Source organism: Emiliania huxleyi, assembly GCF_000372725.1.
Source record: "Emiliania huxleyi CCMP1516 unplaced genomic scaffold EMIHUscaffold_510, whole genome shotgun sequence".
NCBI classification, from domain to species: domain Eukaryota; phylum Haptophyta; order Isochrysidales; family Noelaerhabdaceae; genus Emiliania; species Emiliania huxleyi.
The window spans coordinates 30,495-45,349 of NW_005198166.1; the positions used below are offsets into that span (position 1 = coordinate 30,495).

Below are 14,855 nucleotides of genomic sequence, written 5' to 3' on the forward strand. Positions count from 1 at the left end.
CCCCTGTGTGTCGACTCCTCCTCTGTCGCCCGCGTGACGCAGGTGAGTGCGCCGGAGTATGCTCCGGAGTGGTCTCCTCCGCTGCCGGCTCTGAGAGCGGTCTCGCCTCCGCGTCGAGAGAGGCGGGAGAGGGACTGTGAGAGGGGCCCGCGAGTAGGCCGGCGAGCTGTCTCGCCTTCGCGTCGAGTTCGCTCTCATCGACAAGCTACCCAAGGGGATGCGGGGCAAGGCGTCGACGGACCACAACCACAACCACAACCACAACCACAACCACAACCCTGACCCTGACCCTGACCCTGACCCTAACCCGAGGGGATGCGGTGCAAGGCGTCGGGCCTGCCGGCCAGCGGCGGCGGCGGCGGCGGCGGAGGTGGTGGTGGCAGTGGAGGCGGCGGCGGCGGTGGCGGCGGAGGCGGCGGAGGCGGCGGCGGCGGCGGAGGCGGCGTCGGCGGAGGCGGCGGTGGCGGCGGCAGCAGCAGCAGCAGGGACAGAGGCAGCAGCGTCGTGGGCGGCGGCAACGGCGGAGGAGGAGGCGGAGACGGGGGCGGCGGCCTTTCTTCTGCGGGGGGCGGCGGCGGGAGGGGCGAGGAAGAGAGGGCCGAGGAGGCGATGCCCGAGCAGGGGCGGCGCCCTCTCGGCTTGCCGGCCGCGGTGAGCTGTTCTGTGCTTGCTGTTGAACAGGAGGTGGTCAAGGAGTTGAGCGCCATCCTCCGGGAAAAGGGGCTCGCGATGTCAGAGCCGGCGGTGGCGGAGCCGGGTCGAGGCGGCTCCTGCTGGACCGTACACCCGTTGAAGAGTCGAGACTTGACTCTCAGGTTGTGGAGCTGCGCCGCCTCGAGGCGGCCCTGCTCGACGAGGTCGGCCCGGCCCGCTCGTCCCGGTGGCGGGCGGTCCTCCAGCGCTCGGGCGGGCTTCAGGCGCCGCTGCGAGGCAGGGGCGCAGAGACAGAGGCACCCCACCGGCTCGCGAGTGGTGCGCGCTTGAAACAGGCGCTGCTCCGCGGCAGAAGCTCAACCTTCCTACTGACGCGCGTCGGGTCCGGGCCAAGCGCTCCCGCCGGAGTGCAGCTGCGGGCTCAGCCGGCGGGCAAGCGGCCGAGAGAGGACGGCGAGCTGCCGGCGCCCTCCCAAGCCGCCGAGGCTGACTTGCATCTGGCGCAGTAGCCCACGGCTGAGAATCAACTCATTAGGCGCCCTCCAAGCGACCGGGGCCTCCGGGCTCGCTTCCCTCGCCCAGCGGCGGCGGCGCGGGAGGCTCAAAGGCCGCCGCAGCGCAGCGGTGGGGCGGGCGAGGGGCGGGGCCGAGCTCCTGCTGTGCAGAGCGTCTTCACGGCCGCAGCTGTGAACAGGTGGGACGAGCGGGGCGCGGCGCGACGCAGCAGCGGCGAGGCTGGAGAGGGGGGTGCCAGCGGCGCGAGCGGAAGAAGCGGCGGGAGAGGCGATGCGGGCGGCGGCGGCGGCGGCGGCGGCAGCAGCAGAGACAGAGGCAGCAGCGTCGCGGGCGGCAGCAACGGCGGTTGTGGCGGCGGCGGCTGCGGCGGCAGCAGCAGCAGCGGTGGCAGGGTGGGCGGGGTGGGCAGCGGTAGCAGCGGCAGCGGTGGTGGCGGCAGCGGCAGCGGCAGCGGCGGCGGCGGCGGCGGCAGCGGCGGCAGCGTGCAATGCAACGGTGTCGGCGGGCGAGCGCGTGGCGAGTCGCTTCCTCCGGCCCGCCGTCCAAGCTCCACCCGGCTGTGTGTGAGCGAGGGGTCGCGCGAGCACCTCGCGACTCTCGTGCTGCGCGAGCTGTGCAAGGCGCGAGATTCGGCCCTGAGATCGCCCCAGATCTCCCGAGATCGCGCCCCAGATCCCAGAGATCGCCCCAGGTCGCCCAAGGTCGCCCCAGGTCGCCCGGCTGCACCCGACACTGCCCGAGATCGCCCGAGATCGCCCGAGACCACCTCGCGAGGTCTCGAGGGCGGGGCCCCGCCCTTCTAGCAGACTGCGACAGGCTAGGCGGGTGCCCGGGGTCATGGTGTGGTCGTGGCTGGTAGGTGGGACCCTCGGGCAGCCGCGACGCCGCGGAGGGCGGCACGGACTCGCCGCCCCCGACCGAGTTCGGCGGCGACCTCGAGCATGGCGCCGAGCTGGCGCGAGCGCGCAGGAGGTATGTGCAGTTCTGGAGGCGCGCTGCTGCTGCTGCTCTCGCAGAGGCCGCCGCCCGGCCGATTCGTGAAGCGTTCAAGTGTGTGCACCAGGCCGCTGCTGCTGCTCGAGCTCTCCGAAGGCGCGCTGCAGGAGCTAGAGGGGCGACGCTCGGCCGGCGGCGCAGATCGGAGACCGGTCGCGACAGTCTGGTCGACGGCTCCGAAGCCGCTGCTGCTTGGCGTGCAAGGTGTGTCGTGGCACCGTCCCCCCCCTCCGCGATCCAAAGACATGGCTGTGTCTCTCCCTCTTCTCCCCGCCCGGAGGCTTTTCTTTTTTTCCTTCCCCCCCCCCCCCCCCCACCACCCCCGCCCTGCCCCCCCCCTCGACGCCTCAGCCCCCCCGCAGGCGAGAGCGGCGAGGTAGCGGCGTGGGAATGCGAGGCGCGCGTGTCTTGCGACACACCCCACCCCCTCGCGGAGTGGGACATCGTCCGCCTCAGTTGGGGCGGCGGCGGCCGTGGCCGCGGCGGCGGCGGCCGCGGCGGCGGCGGCGGGGCGGGGCGGGGCGTGCCACCCTCGAGCGCGCTCGGTGTTGTGCGGAGGGCCAAGGCGTGCGACGAGACGGGGGCGGAGGCGCCGCAGAACGGGGGGCGTCGCGGCGGCGCGCGGATTGCCGCACCGACCGATCGGTGCCTGTGTGAGACGGTGGTGGAGTGGCTGACGTGGTTGGGCGGTTAGGCGCGCGGCTGACGCACCGGCAGCTCGCCGTCTGGCTGGTCGAAGGCAGCGGCTGGGGTGTCGTCGGCCTCGGGCAGCGGGGGCCATCGGGCGGCACGCTCGAGGTGTCGCTGCTCGAGGCGGCTAGGACGCGACCGCTCTGCGACACGTCCCTGATGTGTCCCTGGCCTGGCTCGGAGGTGTCGCTCCTCGAGTCGTGCACGAGCGAGTGGAGAGAGTGGGTGGCGCTCCACTCGCTCGGCTCCTCCGCCTCCTCCTCCGCCTCCCCCTCCTCCTCCTCCTCCCAGCTCAAGGGGCCTAGCCCGGGCTTGTGTGAGGCGCTGCTGCTCCGCGCGGAGGGGCAATGCCCGGAGTTTTCCCCGACCCCTCTTCCGCGCGCTCTCCAACAGGCGCTGCTGCTCCGCTCGGCACCCGAAGGGCGCGCCCCCGCCCCGCCCCGCGGCGGCGGCGCCTCGGTGACGGTGGCGGCGGTGGGCCGAGCTGGTCGGTGGATCGCGAGTGAGTCACATGTGAACGCGTGGGCTCCTAGGCGGCGGGGCGGCGGTGGGCCAAGCGGATGAGGCACATCGAGACGCTGCGCAAGAGGAGCGCGCACAACGAGGCGCTGCCCCACGCCGCCGCGGGGCCGTCGAGTCCGCGCATGTGCTCACCCGTGACGGGCGGCTGAACAGGCGCAGTACCAGGCGCTGCGGACCGTCGCGGAGCTCGCGCACCGCAGGCACGAGAGGGGGCGCTGGTGGCTAGTGAAGGGGCAAGGAAAGGAAGGGGTGGTGAGCCGAGAGAGTCGGTCCGTTAGGCACGAGGGCGTGGTGCTCGTGCAGGGGCCGCCAGGCACCGGCAAGACGACCACACTCATCGGCCTGACCAGCGCGCCGCACCTCCGGCCCGGGCAGCCGGAAGGGGTTCCGAGAAGGTTCGCGGCTCATCGCATAGGCCTGATCAACGTGCTCCACAACGGCGCGACCCAAGACTACTACGAGACGCTCCTCTCCGCCTCGCGCCGGCTGGCCGCCTCCACCCCTTCCCCCCCCCCTCCGGGCGGCGGCGGCGGCGGCGACAGCCGCGTCGACCGCCTCTCCGCGGCAGTTGCTAGCATCGCGGCGAGCGGCGCGCCGGCCGCCTCGTCGCTGCCTCTGCCGTCTGTGCCGCGCGGCGGCCGCATTCTCGTCTGCGCGCACTCGAACGGCGCCATCGACGAGCTGGTGAGCCGCATCGTCGGGCAGCAGCCTCCGTTCCTCGACGAGTACGGCCGGCAGTACACCCCCGCCGTGGTGCGGCTCGGCTCGCGCGGCGCGCAGTCGCCGTGCAGCCTCGACGTGCTGGTGGAGCAGCGCGAGACGGAGGAGCCGCGGCCTCTCCCCAGGAGCCGGCTGCTCTCGAGTCGAGAGTGAACGAGTCCCCCCACCCGCTCGGCTAGGTGCGCCACGCGACTTTTGCCCAGGGCGGCGCCGACCAGCTTCGGCAGGCGAAGTGGCGAGAGCTCAAGGAGCACGCGAGACACGCGGCCGCGTGCGCCGCCGAGCGAGCCCGCCTCGAGGGCCACGCCCTCGACCTCTCGCGTGACGACGCCGCCGAGTCGAGCTTGTCCTGCCCTGCCTGCGGCTGGTCCGCTGGCTTGGGGATCAGGCGCGGGAGGCGGCGCACGCGAGGGGGGCGTGAGCGGCGTCTCTTCACAGCCGGAGGCGTGAGCAGGCACGCCGAGCACGTGGAGCAGCGCAAGGGCGAGGCGGAGGCGGGCGTCATCTGCTCGTACGACCGGGCGGGATCCGAGTGCCGCACCGTGCCCACCCCGACCCCTCCGTTGAAGCTTCCCGGAGCCTTCTTGCAGGCGGGCCGCGAGTGCCACCGCGTTCTGAACGCGCTCGCCAACTTGCCCAAGAGCGCCGAGCCTCGCGGGCGAGCCCGCTCCGAGACGCGCGCGCTGGAGGCGCTCGCCCCTTCAAAAGGCGGAGCGGCCGGGAGCCTTCTCGGAGCCTTCTCGGAGCCTTCTCGCAAGCTTCCTGTCAGGCGCTCGCGCTCGCCGAGGCGGAGATAGTGTTTTGCACCATGTCTGCCGCGGGCGAGAAGGCGCTGCGCGAGGCGCCGCCGCGCCGCCTCGAGACGGCGCCGCTCTCGTCGTGCCCTCTCCATCCAATCTCGGCCGATCTCCGCTGAGTAGGTGCCCGGCGGCTTCGAGACGGCGCCGCAGCGCGATGCAGTGGGAGGAGCGCCGAGTTCGCGCGAGATGAGCCGAGGCTGGCCCCCCGAGGCTAGGTGCTGCTCGACGAGGCGGCGCAGGCCACCGAGCTCGCCGCCCTCGTCCCCATGTCCCTCGGCGCGCGGCTCGTCTGCCTCGTCGGCGACCCCGCGCCGGCTGCGCGCGGCCGTGCTGAAGCCGGCCCCTGAAGGTTCGAGGAGCGCCCGAGTAGGAGACCCGCGCCAGCTGCCGGCGACCGTCCTCTCGGAGGCTGCGAAGCGGAGAGGCTACGCCCGCTCTCTCTTCGAGCGGCTCGAGCAGCTCGGCCGCTCCGCCCCGCTCTCTGTCCACATCGCGCGTGATCCGCCGTTGATCGTGTTTGACCTAAGAACGAATAGGCCGCCCCGTGCTGATGCTATCCACGCAGTACCGGATGCACGGTGCAGACCGCCAGCTCCCGAGACCGCCCGAGAACTCCCGAGACGACCCGACCTCGCCCGCTCCCAGGCGCGATCCGCCAGTTCCCGTCGCTCCACTTTTACGGCGGGCTGCTGCGCGACGCCCCCTCGATCACGCACATGATGCGCCAGTGCCCCGGCACCGAGGGAGCCGCGCCGTCGCCCCTTCCCGTGAGGCGTCCCCGGACCTCTCCCGGACCCTTTCCCACAGGCTCCGAGGGGGGCGCGCCCTCCTACCTCAGCGGCGCAGCCGGCTGCCAGCCGGAGCGGCGAGCCGGTGGCGGCGGCGCCGTCGGTCGGCTGGCGCCGCACCTCTGCAGCCCTGTGAATCGCCACAGCCGCTGGACTCGCAGCTGCCTGGGCGTTTCACCCGCAGGCGCCCTACCTCTTCTTCAGCCTGCTCGGCGGGAGGCAAGACGCGTCCGACAGCTCGCGGTCGCACTCGAACGAGGGAGAGGTGTGAACAAGGAAGTGTCTAGGAAGTGTCTAGGAAGTGTCTAGGTCGCACTCGAACGAGGGAGAGGCGGCGGTCTGCGTCGGCCTCCTCCTCGCGCTCTGGATGCGGCAGGCGCGGCAGCCGCACGGCTGGGGCGAGCTGTACAAGCGCGTCCTCCGGCTCACGCCGTGCCCTCACACGACCCACGGGCCTTGGCACACGAGCCATCTGGACAGCGTGCTGCAGGCGCGTCGTGCTGCTCACGCCGTACACGCGCCAGCAGAGGGTGCTGCACAGCCTGCTCGACCGGGTGTGCGAGGCGCTCGGCTTACCGGCCGACTCCTCGTGCTGCTGGGGAGCGGCGCCTCGATCACGCACTCTGGTGCCGAATAGGCGCTCGACTTGCCGGCCGACGGCGCCTCTCCGCTCGACTGTCGGCGCGCCCTGCAGGGGCCCCTCCCACGGACACGCCTCGCCTCTCGCGCCCTAGGCGTCCTCGTCTCGTCGATCGACGCCTTCCAGGGGCGCGAGGCGGACGTCGTCATCCTCTCGTGCGTGCGCGCCGGCCCGAAGCAGGCCTCCATCGGCTTCCTCAAGGACGAGCAGCGCCTCAACGTGCCGCCCCTCTCCGCTCGGCACGAGGGCTCCCGGCCGGAGGAACCGACCGTCGAGGGCGGCGCTCTCTCGCGTAGGTCGCACTCACGCGGGCGAGGCACGCGCTGTACGTCGTCGGCGCCTCCGGACTCGCACTCCCCAGCGTGCCACCCCCTCCACCTCCCACTAACGGCGGGCGGTGAGTCGCAAACAGGCGCCGAGGAGTCGCTCTCCGACGGCTCGAGGGACTGGCGCGCGCTGCTGGAGGACGCGCGCCGGCGCAGCTGCCTGTGCAGCCTCGGGCTGGCGCGCCAGGCTGCAGAGGCGGCCAGGGCGGCGCGGGAGGCCGCAGGGCCGGCCCGGGCGGCGAGGGGCGCTGCGGAGGCGGCGGCGGGCAGGCTGCGTCCGCAGGCGGAGATGGCGGCGCAGGCGGCGCGGGAGGCGGCGGCGAGTGAGCTCAGGCAGGTGTCGAACCAGTTCAAGCGGCTCGCCGAGCTGCTCCTGGCCAAGATCCCGGAGACCCTCCTCGACGGCACGCGCGAAGGGGACGCCGCGCCGCGGCCGCCCCAGCTGACCGAGCTGCTGCCGCTGCCCGGCCGCCCCGGCCTCAACTCGCCGCAGAGGACGCCACTGCGAGCTTAGGCCTTGCTGCGTTTTTGCTACGTACTAGAAAAGGGTGAGTGCGCACGACACGAAAGTGCCCACTCTTACACCAGACAACGAGATCTCATGACACGCACGACCTCATGACACGAAATACCGGATCACGAAACTGGGAAACACGTGAGGCGCCCCGAGCGCCGAGGTGTGCACAGTGCAGGGGCAGGTGGCGCGGCGCGGTAAAATAATGCGGGACGATATACGATCACGCAGAGAGACGAGAGCAGGGCAGACCCAGGGAGGGGGGAGTCGGAGCAGACGGCATCGGCCGCCGAGGGATGTAGTCGCAGGCTATACCATGTAGTCTATAACGTATAAGTCGACTGGTGTGTGTCGTCGTGGTTTCGTATCAAGAATACTCCCTCACTCACACTCGCGAGGCAGTGATAGCCGTTGAGGAGAAAGGGCGTAATACATCGCGGACAGCCCCGGTATCCGAAGCCTCTCGAGCTTGCTTGAGAGCTTGAGGTCGGCCTCCGCCCCGCAAAATAACCCCTCCGTCCACGTGGCAATATCTCCCGCGTGCCGAAATCGGCGCGAGAGGGGGCATCCGCGGGTCAGGCGGGGGGGGGGCTCCCTCCTGGATGATGATTTCTAGTTCTTCCCTCCATAAGATAAGGCCACCTCGAATGTGCATAGAGGTGGTAATTGTACATTGAGAGGGGAGTCCTAGAGACTGAGAGGGGGCAGACCCGTGACGAAAAACGGACGCACACCAAGCGCTAAGCGTGAGGACGCGATTTCGAATTCGGAGGTGCATCTGAGCAAAATTGGGCCCGCTCAGGTGTGAAAAAATTATAAGGGTCAAAGCTGCCGATTCGATCCGGAAGCCACTCGACCACCGAGCGGCCGACGGCCGAAGTAAGCAGAGTAGATGATGGTCTAGAGGTAGTGTCCACTCCGCTGCGACCGATACCCGTAACACATTACCGGGGGAATTAGACACAACAGATACGCACAACCGACGCCCGAAGTGCCAAGAAGGACGTCATTAGTACGAAACCACAGAAGGCCATGGGCGCCGAGAGAACATTCCCTCGAGAGGACAAAAGAAAGCCGTCGCACCCCCTCCTTGCGCAGTGTCCCCCGCTATGTGTCGCCAATTGGGGCACGCTATCCTGTGCAGAGGGCAAGCGGGGGCGGGGGGCAGTCCCTCTGGTCCGATACTGGTGTGGTTCTGTCTCCAGTCTCGGAGGGGGGCAAGAAGCTAAGAATATTTAATTTTTTAGAGACTGAGGGGGTTGGTCGTTGGAGGTTACTGGCACTGGGCCCTGCTCTCGGGGGTGGTGACCAGGGTGGTGTAGACTGGTCCTTCCCGCTTCCCTCTTGGGTTTGCCACACCAACACACGTTCGCTTGCGCCTGTGTGTTGACAACCGGTTCGGGGAGGGTCGGCCCGCGGGCAGATCCTTTGCGCGCCTAACCGTGAGGCGTAACCGCGGCCCCGAACGGTATCCTGACAGGTGACCGGCGCCGCCCCGGAGGGAGGACCTTGTCGTAGCGTCGACATCCTGCCTGGGTCTGCGGTCTGAAGTAGGCAAGGGTGTCTTCGGGAGGACACGAGGGCGTTTCGACACGGTGGTGAGGTTTGGCTTTGGGGTGATCGGCTTTCCGTTTCAGCCAAACTCAAACGTGCTACCAACCGAGGATGCATCCATGCGACGCCGCCGCCATGGTAGGAGCACGGGGGGCCGAGGATACACAGTCGCTCGCAAGGAGGGCTGCACAAAATTAGTAGGTGAGGGCGGTGACGGCGGCGACGACGGCGAGGAGCGATCGCAGGCTGCAGCTCGGGGCCGGGCCACCGTGTCGGCGTGGGTGTCGAAGAGGGCGAGGGCAAAGGGCGGCAGGACGACGCAGATGAGGCTGAGAGAGATCGGCCACAGCACGTGGCCGACAAAGGGGAGATCGGGTCGGTGAGTGCGGTGGAGATGGTCTCACCGGTGGGGTAGCGGCAATAGCGGGTATCTTGAGCTTAGCGGAGCCGAGCGGGATCGTGCGGTCGATGTGAGGGAGCAGGTTGAGGGCAAGAACCGCGTAGAGTGTCGACATGATGGTAATGGAGCCAAAAATGGCCCCATCAAGCCCCACTCGGAGGGGAGAGGCGTCACCTTCTCCCACCATACCGCTCACGTCTGCCCCTTGTGCCGTCTTGGTCGCCCTTGCCGTCGAGGCCTCCGCGGCTCACCCACTTGTGCCACGGCTGGACGTCGCGGAGGAGGTACGAGGGCACGAGGGCGAGAGTGTGACACAAGGTGTGTGCGCGCGCGCTGCGGAGTGCGGTACAATGCGAGAACGAGAAAGCCAAAGAGATAAAGAAAATGAAGACCCGAGCATAGGCCGGGGGAGGACAGACAAGTCACAACCTTTGCAGGCTTTGCAAAAGCGAGGCGTAGGGGGCGCATCGCGGCGCGGAGAGGGCCTAAAGGGCGGCGAATTCTTTTGCGCGGCGACGCCGCGATGGTTAACCCTCGCTCGAAGCATGCTACAAGACACAAATTCCTGCTTCAAACGATTGGTCAAGACCCTCCGCTCGGCGCGGGGCATGATCAGCGTGGGCTGGCAGGAGCCGACCGCACACCTCAGTTACAGTAACCCAAAACAACCTGACGTGGCGGCGGCAAACATTGGCAAGGGGCACAGGCGCCTCGGCGCCGATTTGAAGCTTACGAGCTCGCTTTCGAGCAAGGGCAAGGACGGAGCGCTCGGCTGGAAGGGGGCGTATGTTCGCTTCGGCAACACGGAGCCCGGGCTGCTCAATTTGGTCAAAGGACGCGGCAAGTACTCGCCGTCGGGAGCGACGGCAGCGGTGGTGGCGGAGGAGGAGGAGGAGGAGGAGGCGGCGGAGGCGGAGGAGGCGGGGGCGGAGGAGGGTGCGGACCCCCCCACGGGGTCGCTCGAGACGCGGCTGCATGGCGATTACCGCTTCGCGCGGGAAGAGGATTGAGAGAGAGAGAGATTGCGACCTGCGTTTGTTCGATTTCGAGACTTCCGGAGGCTTTGGAAAGGATGAGGAGGAATTGGGCAGTGTGCAGCAAGAATTCTTTTGCTTGTCGTGCCAGTCTCCTCTACGACGCGGCCAGAATTCTTTTGCGCGGCGCTTCCATTCGCTCTCGGCGCGCGCATCGGCCCCTATCAGTCGAAGGATGAAGCACGCAACCAGAGAGTGCCTCTCTCGAGAAGGCACCAGCGCCGGCTCGGCGCGGCTGCCGCCGAGCGTGGCCTCGCGCACGTACCTCTACGCCTTTGTCGTGGCGTCCGCGCCCGAGCTCCTCGCCCACTTTATCCATCATTACCGCGAGCTTGGAATCGATTTTGCCGCGCGCTCGCGCTTGATCGTGGACCCTGCGCGTGGCGATGAGGCGACGGCGGCGTTGGCGCGCCGCGAGGCTGCGTCCTTTGCCCTCCTGCGCGAGGCGGGCGTGCCTTACTCGAACAATACGCAGGGCACGTGGTCGAGCAAGCTCAAGTCCGTCCTCGTCAACGAGTACCTCCGCGCGCTGCCCGCGGACGCGCTCCTCATGTACCCGGACCTGGACGAGTTCTTTTCGCTGCCCTGCGGCCTCGAGGCGATGCTGCCGCCCGATGCGCGCGTCAACCTGCAGGCAAAGTTCGTCGACCGGCTCGCGCCGCACTGGGCGTGCGCCCCGCAGCCGCGCCTCGTCGGCCCCTCCGGCCGCAGGCCGATCGCCACTTCCATCCACGCGCAGTTCCCCGTGCAGTGCGACGTCGCCGCGTTCCTGTCGTCCTCCCAGTCGTCGTCGGTGTCGCTGCTCGACGCCAAGCGGGTGCTCGTCTCCGCGCGCGACGCGCACGGCCGGCTCGTGCAGTACCGGACGGCCCACTCGGTCACGTGCGTCACGGCGGCGGGCGAGCCGGACGCGGCGCGGGCGGCGGCGAGCAAGGGCGGCCGGCCCTCTGCCTGCAAGCTGTCGCAGCCGCTGAAGACGGCCGAGATGCCGCGCATCGCGCACTTCCGCTTCAGCCACGAGGGCGTCGCCCTGCTGTGGCGCAAGCTCGACCGCTACCAGAGGAACAAGAGGGCTGCGGCCGAGGAGCCGCGCGACGGCGGCCGGCGCAAGGACGACGGCACGGCCCTCAAGCTCTCGGGCCGCTTCGCGACGCACGTCAAGGGGTACGCAGAGCAGTGCAAGCTCTTCAGCGCCTCGGGGGAAGGCGACGTCCGGCCGAGCCCGGCGTCCGACGGGTTCTGGTTCAGCAACAGCTCGATCGCCGGCATCCGTGCCACATGCCGCCGCGAAACGGCGGGACTTGCGCAGTGCTGAGATCTTGGATGTAGCTTGTAGGGTCGCCGCTTGCATAGCTAGGGGGTGCCCACAGGACCCAAAAGAAAATAGCTTTCCCGGCAAAAGAAAAAAGTCACGGCGCTCGCGGCCTACCTCTTTCCTTGTGACATAAATAAATACAACGGACATCCCAAGCTAGGGCTGGGTCGAGGACAGACACGTCCCCACCTTTGCAGGATTTTGCAAAAGCGAGGGGGGAGGGCGCATCGCCGCGCGGAGAGGGCTGGGCACAGGGCACAGGGGATCTCTCTCGCATAGGATATGCACTCGGCGAGGGCAAGGCTGGGCGTCCTATGTTTGTGCTCCCCCCCGGACCCCTCGCTCTCGGGCACTAACCATCTGACCACTCATCGACGGGGCTTGGCGAGCGGCCGCGCTGCGGGGCAGGGCTGGTGAGAATGGGCTCTGGCCACTCGCCCGTGCGGTTGTAACCCCGCATCTGTCGGACAGAGGCCTCGACCGCCCCTCGCGGCAAGCTCTCGAGCATCTCGAGCAGCTCGCCCGCCGCCATCGCCGCCTCAAACTGCTCCCTCATGCCGAGCGCGCCGCATACCCTGCGGACCGCCTCCTGCTGCACCTCGTCCGGCGTATCGGTTTCATAGCCGGACGAGTCAGCGGAGGCGGCCCGCTTGGCGGGCGGAGAGTCGGGCGACGGCGAGCGCGACTGGCGCGAGGGCCCGCTGCCGCGCGCGGACAGCGCGTTCTTGTCAACGAGACGGGGTCCAGCATCGGCACGGCCCCTGGCACCGCGGCCCTTGCCGCGCTGCTGCTGCCCACGCTTCCTGCCCGGGTTAGGGACAGTGAAGGAGCAGCCGCGCACTCCGCCGCCGCTGGGCGGCGGCGGCACGCGCGCGGCGGCGGCCGGGCCCGCAGGCGCGGCGGGCTGGCCACCCGCGGTGGCACCCTGCGGCTGCGATGCGGCTGCGGCGGCGTACGTCTTGGGCGCCGGCTCCGCGGCTGGCGGCGCGGCGGCAGGGGCGGGCGGCGCCGCAGGGCTCGCGCTCGCAGGCGGCTCCGTGGCCTGCGCCTGCCGCTCCTGGCGCACAGCGCGCTCGAGCTGCGAGTGCGGGTGCAGCTGTACGATGACGTCGCCGCTCTGCGTCGCGGTGAAGGAGACCGAGTACGGCGCTTCGCCGTCGTTCTTCTTCTCCGCGTAGACGAGCGCGTAGTCGCACACCTGTCGTTGGTGGTCAGTGAAGATGGTCTCTGTGCAGCGCTCGGCGGAGCCGACGCGAGAGAAGTGCCGCCTGAACGCCATGCGTCAGGCGCTGTTTGAATTGTGACTCTTTGTGACACCGACACTTTCGGCGGGACAAGGGTTTCTTTTTCTCGCGATGTCTGCCTCGCCGCGCCGCCGGCCTCGCGCCGCCTCGCCGCCGCTTCCGCCGCCGCCCCCTCACCGCCAACGGCGCCCTCTGGAGCTGGGGCGATGGAAGCTATGGCCAGTTGGGCCACGGGGACGAGCAGCACCAGTGGCAGCCGAACACGATCGAGGCCTTGGCTGGGCAGCGCGTCGTCGCCGTGTCGGCTGGACTCGAGCACAGCACCGCCATCACCGCCGATGGCAGCGTCTGGAGCTGGGGCGGTGGAAGCTTTGGCAAGCTGGGCCACGGCGACGCGCAGAACCAGCTGCTGCCCAAGAAGATCGAGGCCTTTGCTGGCCAGCGCGTCGTCGCCGTGTCGGCTGGAGGCTTCCACAGCCTCGCCAGCACCGCCAACGGCACCGTCTGGAGCTGGGGCTGGGGAGCCTCAGGCCAGCTGGGCCACGGCGACACGCAGCCACAGCTGCTGCCGAAGAAGGTCGAGGCCTTTGCAGGGCGGCGCGTCGTCGCTGTGTCGGCTGGACGCGAGCATAGCCTCGCCACCACCGCCGACGGCGCCGTCTTTACCTGGGGCAAGGGCGAATGCGGCTGCCTAGGCCACGGAGAGGACCTGTCGGACCAGCTGCTGCCCAAGAAGATCGAGGCGTGGGCGCCGGGGCAGTGATGAGAAGGGCGAAAGGGTGCACATGACTGAGCGAGGCGCACGATCGAGGCCTGGGAGGCGTCGCACCCGCACAGGCTGCGCGTGCAGCACACGCTGACGCGAGAGCCGGCGGGGTCCAGCTGGACGAGCCGCCGCGGCCGCATCGACGCGGCGTTCCTGCGCGAACACTTGCCGCCGCCCCCGGCCGACGTGCTCACATCATCTTTGTCTGCGGCCCACCGGCCATGTGTACGACACTACGACACGCTCTCAGGCGCCCGCACCGAGCCGGCGCTGACCGGCCTCCTTGCCAGGCATGGGATAATTATAGTGCCAGCCAGGTGTGGTGAAGTTCCAGCGGTGAACGGCCGCTCTAGTACTGTACTTTTGAGCACGTGAAAAGTATCGCACACAAGTGTGTCGCACACCAAGTCGGGCCCGCAACGAGAGATCGACCCTCCACCGCGCTCGAGCACACCTTTTTGCTCTGAGGCTGACGCCCCGCCCTGTGGTGCGATGACTTGGTACACACTCTCAGTCGCGGGTCCCTCCCGCTGCCGCCTCCGCCTGCTGGCGCGCCTCGCGCCTCGCGCGCTTGGCCTCGTGCGTCGCCGCCTTCGCCTCGACGCCGTCCGCAGTCGGCCGCTGCAGCACCGGGATGTACTTGCCGCCGCGCGCCGCTCCCGCCTCCTCCCCGCCCGGGCTGCGGCCGCCCTCGGCAAGCAGCTCCCCCCACGCCACTAGCGACGTGCGGCCTCCGCCGCCGCCGCCTTCGCTGCCGCCAGCCCCGCCGCCGGCCCTGTCGCTTGGCGCCGGCCGTGCCACCCTGGCGCTGAGCAGAGAGGAGCGCATGGTCAGCAGCATGGCGGAGCGCAGCGTGGCCGCCTCCGCCTCGCGCCGCCACAGCGCCGCCACCGCCGAGAGGGACTCGTCGGCATGCGGCGTCCAGCGCAGCCGCGCCTCCGGGTAGCCGATCGAGTGGAGGAGGAGCGGCGCGTCGGGCGCCATGTCGTAGCAGGGCCGGGCGGGGCACTGCTGCACGTCGAGCAGCGAGTCGACCAGCGACGGAGCCTCGCGTCCGGACCCGACGAGGAAGAGAGTGGCGACCATGCACCGCACCTGGAGCGGGAGGGTGGGGTCAACAAGCGGGCTCATCGCACCTACTGACGACTCGCGACGGGCCACGCTGCCGCGCCTGGTGCCAGAGAAACGCAGACCCGTCGATGACAAAGACCCAAGGAGCGAGCGGGCACTCGTCGTCGTCGTCGGCGGCGGCGGCCCCTGCCCGCCCCTCGCCGGCGAGGCCTGCCCGCCCCTCGCCCGCCCCTCGCCTGCCCGCCCCTCCCACGGTCCCTGGAGGCGGTTCGACTGGCCGCACCTCGAGGGCGGAGATGCGAGAT

The 14,855-nt window shown here is 69.7% G+C and overlaps 5 protein-coding genes across 5 annotated transcripts; 4 read left to right on the plus strand and 1 right to left on the minus strand.

Annotated features, from left to right (window-relative positions):
• Positions 1 to 729: 729 nt before the first annotated feature.
• Positions 730 to 1,163, plus strand: EMIHUDRAFT_246449 (hypothetical protein; the record flags this gene model as incomplete). Its single annotated transcript, XM_005766390.1, has 2 exons — positions 730 to 744; positions 816 to 1,163. 2 exons carry the CDS (start codon positions 730 to 732, stop codon positions 1,161 to 1,163), a joined length of 363 nt encoding a protein of 120 aa, XP_005766447.1.
• Positions 1,164 to 1,657: 494 nt separating this feature from the next.
• On the plus strand, positions 1,658 to 2,860 carry EMIHUDRAFT_246450 (hypothetical protein; the record flags this gene model as incomplete). The annotated part of the gene is made up of 5 exons (XM_005766391.1): positions 1,658 to 1,690; positions 2,063 to 2,142; positions 2,234 to 2,370; positions 2,529 to 2,571; positions 2,725 to 2,860. 5 exons carry the CDS (start codon positions 1,658 to 1,660, stop codon positions 2,858 to 2,860), a joined length of 429 nt encoding a protein of 142 aa, XP_005766448.1.
• A 2,156-nt stretch (positions 2,861 to 5,016) lies between these two features.
• EMIHUDRAFT_370926 (hypothetical protein) lies at positions 5,017 to 7,235 on the plus strand. The gene is made up of 11 exons (XM_005766392.1): positions 5,017 to 5,039; positions 5,114 to 5,198; positions 5,269 to 5,365; positions 5,439 to 5,476; positions 5,544 to 5,645; positions 5,718 to 5,797; positions 5,996 to 6,115; positions 6,195 to 6,271; positions 6,421 to 6,545; positions 6,623 to 6,662; positions 6,739 to 7,235. The coding sequence occupies exons 7-11, from the start codon at positions 6,054 to 6,056 to the stop codon at positions 7,164 to 7,166; spliced, it is 732 nt and encodes a 243-aa protein (XP_005766449.1). The 5' UTR covers positions 5,017 to 5,039; positions 5,114 to 5,198; positions 5,269 to 5,365; positions 5,439 to 5,476; positions 5,544 to 5,645; positions 5,718 to 5,797; positions 5,996 to 6,053; the 3' UTR covers positions 7,167 to 7,235.
• A 2,493-nt stretch (positions 7,236 to 9,728) lies between these two features.
• On the plus strand, positions 9,729 to 11,469 carry EMIHUDRAFT_119655 (hypothetical protein; the record flags this gene model as incomplete). Its single annotated transcript, XM_005766393.1, has 2 exons — positions 9,729 to 10,056; positions 10,367 to 11,469. The coding sequence occupies 2 exons, from the start codon at positions 9,729 to 9,731 to the stop codon at positions 11,467 to 11,469; spliced, it is 1,431 nt and encodes a 476-aa protein (XP_005766450.1).
• Positions 11,470 to 13,989: 2,520 nt separating this feature from the next.
• Positions 13,990 to 14,565, minus strand: EMIHUDRAFT_246456 (hypothetical protein; the record flags this gene model as incomplete). Its single annotated transcript, XM_005766394.1, has 2 exons — positions 13,990 to 14,100; positions 14,281 to 14,565. 2 exons carry the CDS (start codon positions 14,563 to 14,565, stop codon positions 13,990 to 13,992), a joined length of 396 nt encoding a protein of 131 aa, XP_005766451.1.
• Between the last annotated feature and the right edge of the window lie 290 nt (positions 14,566 to 14,855).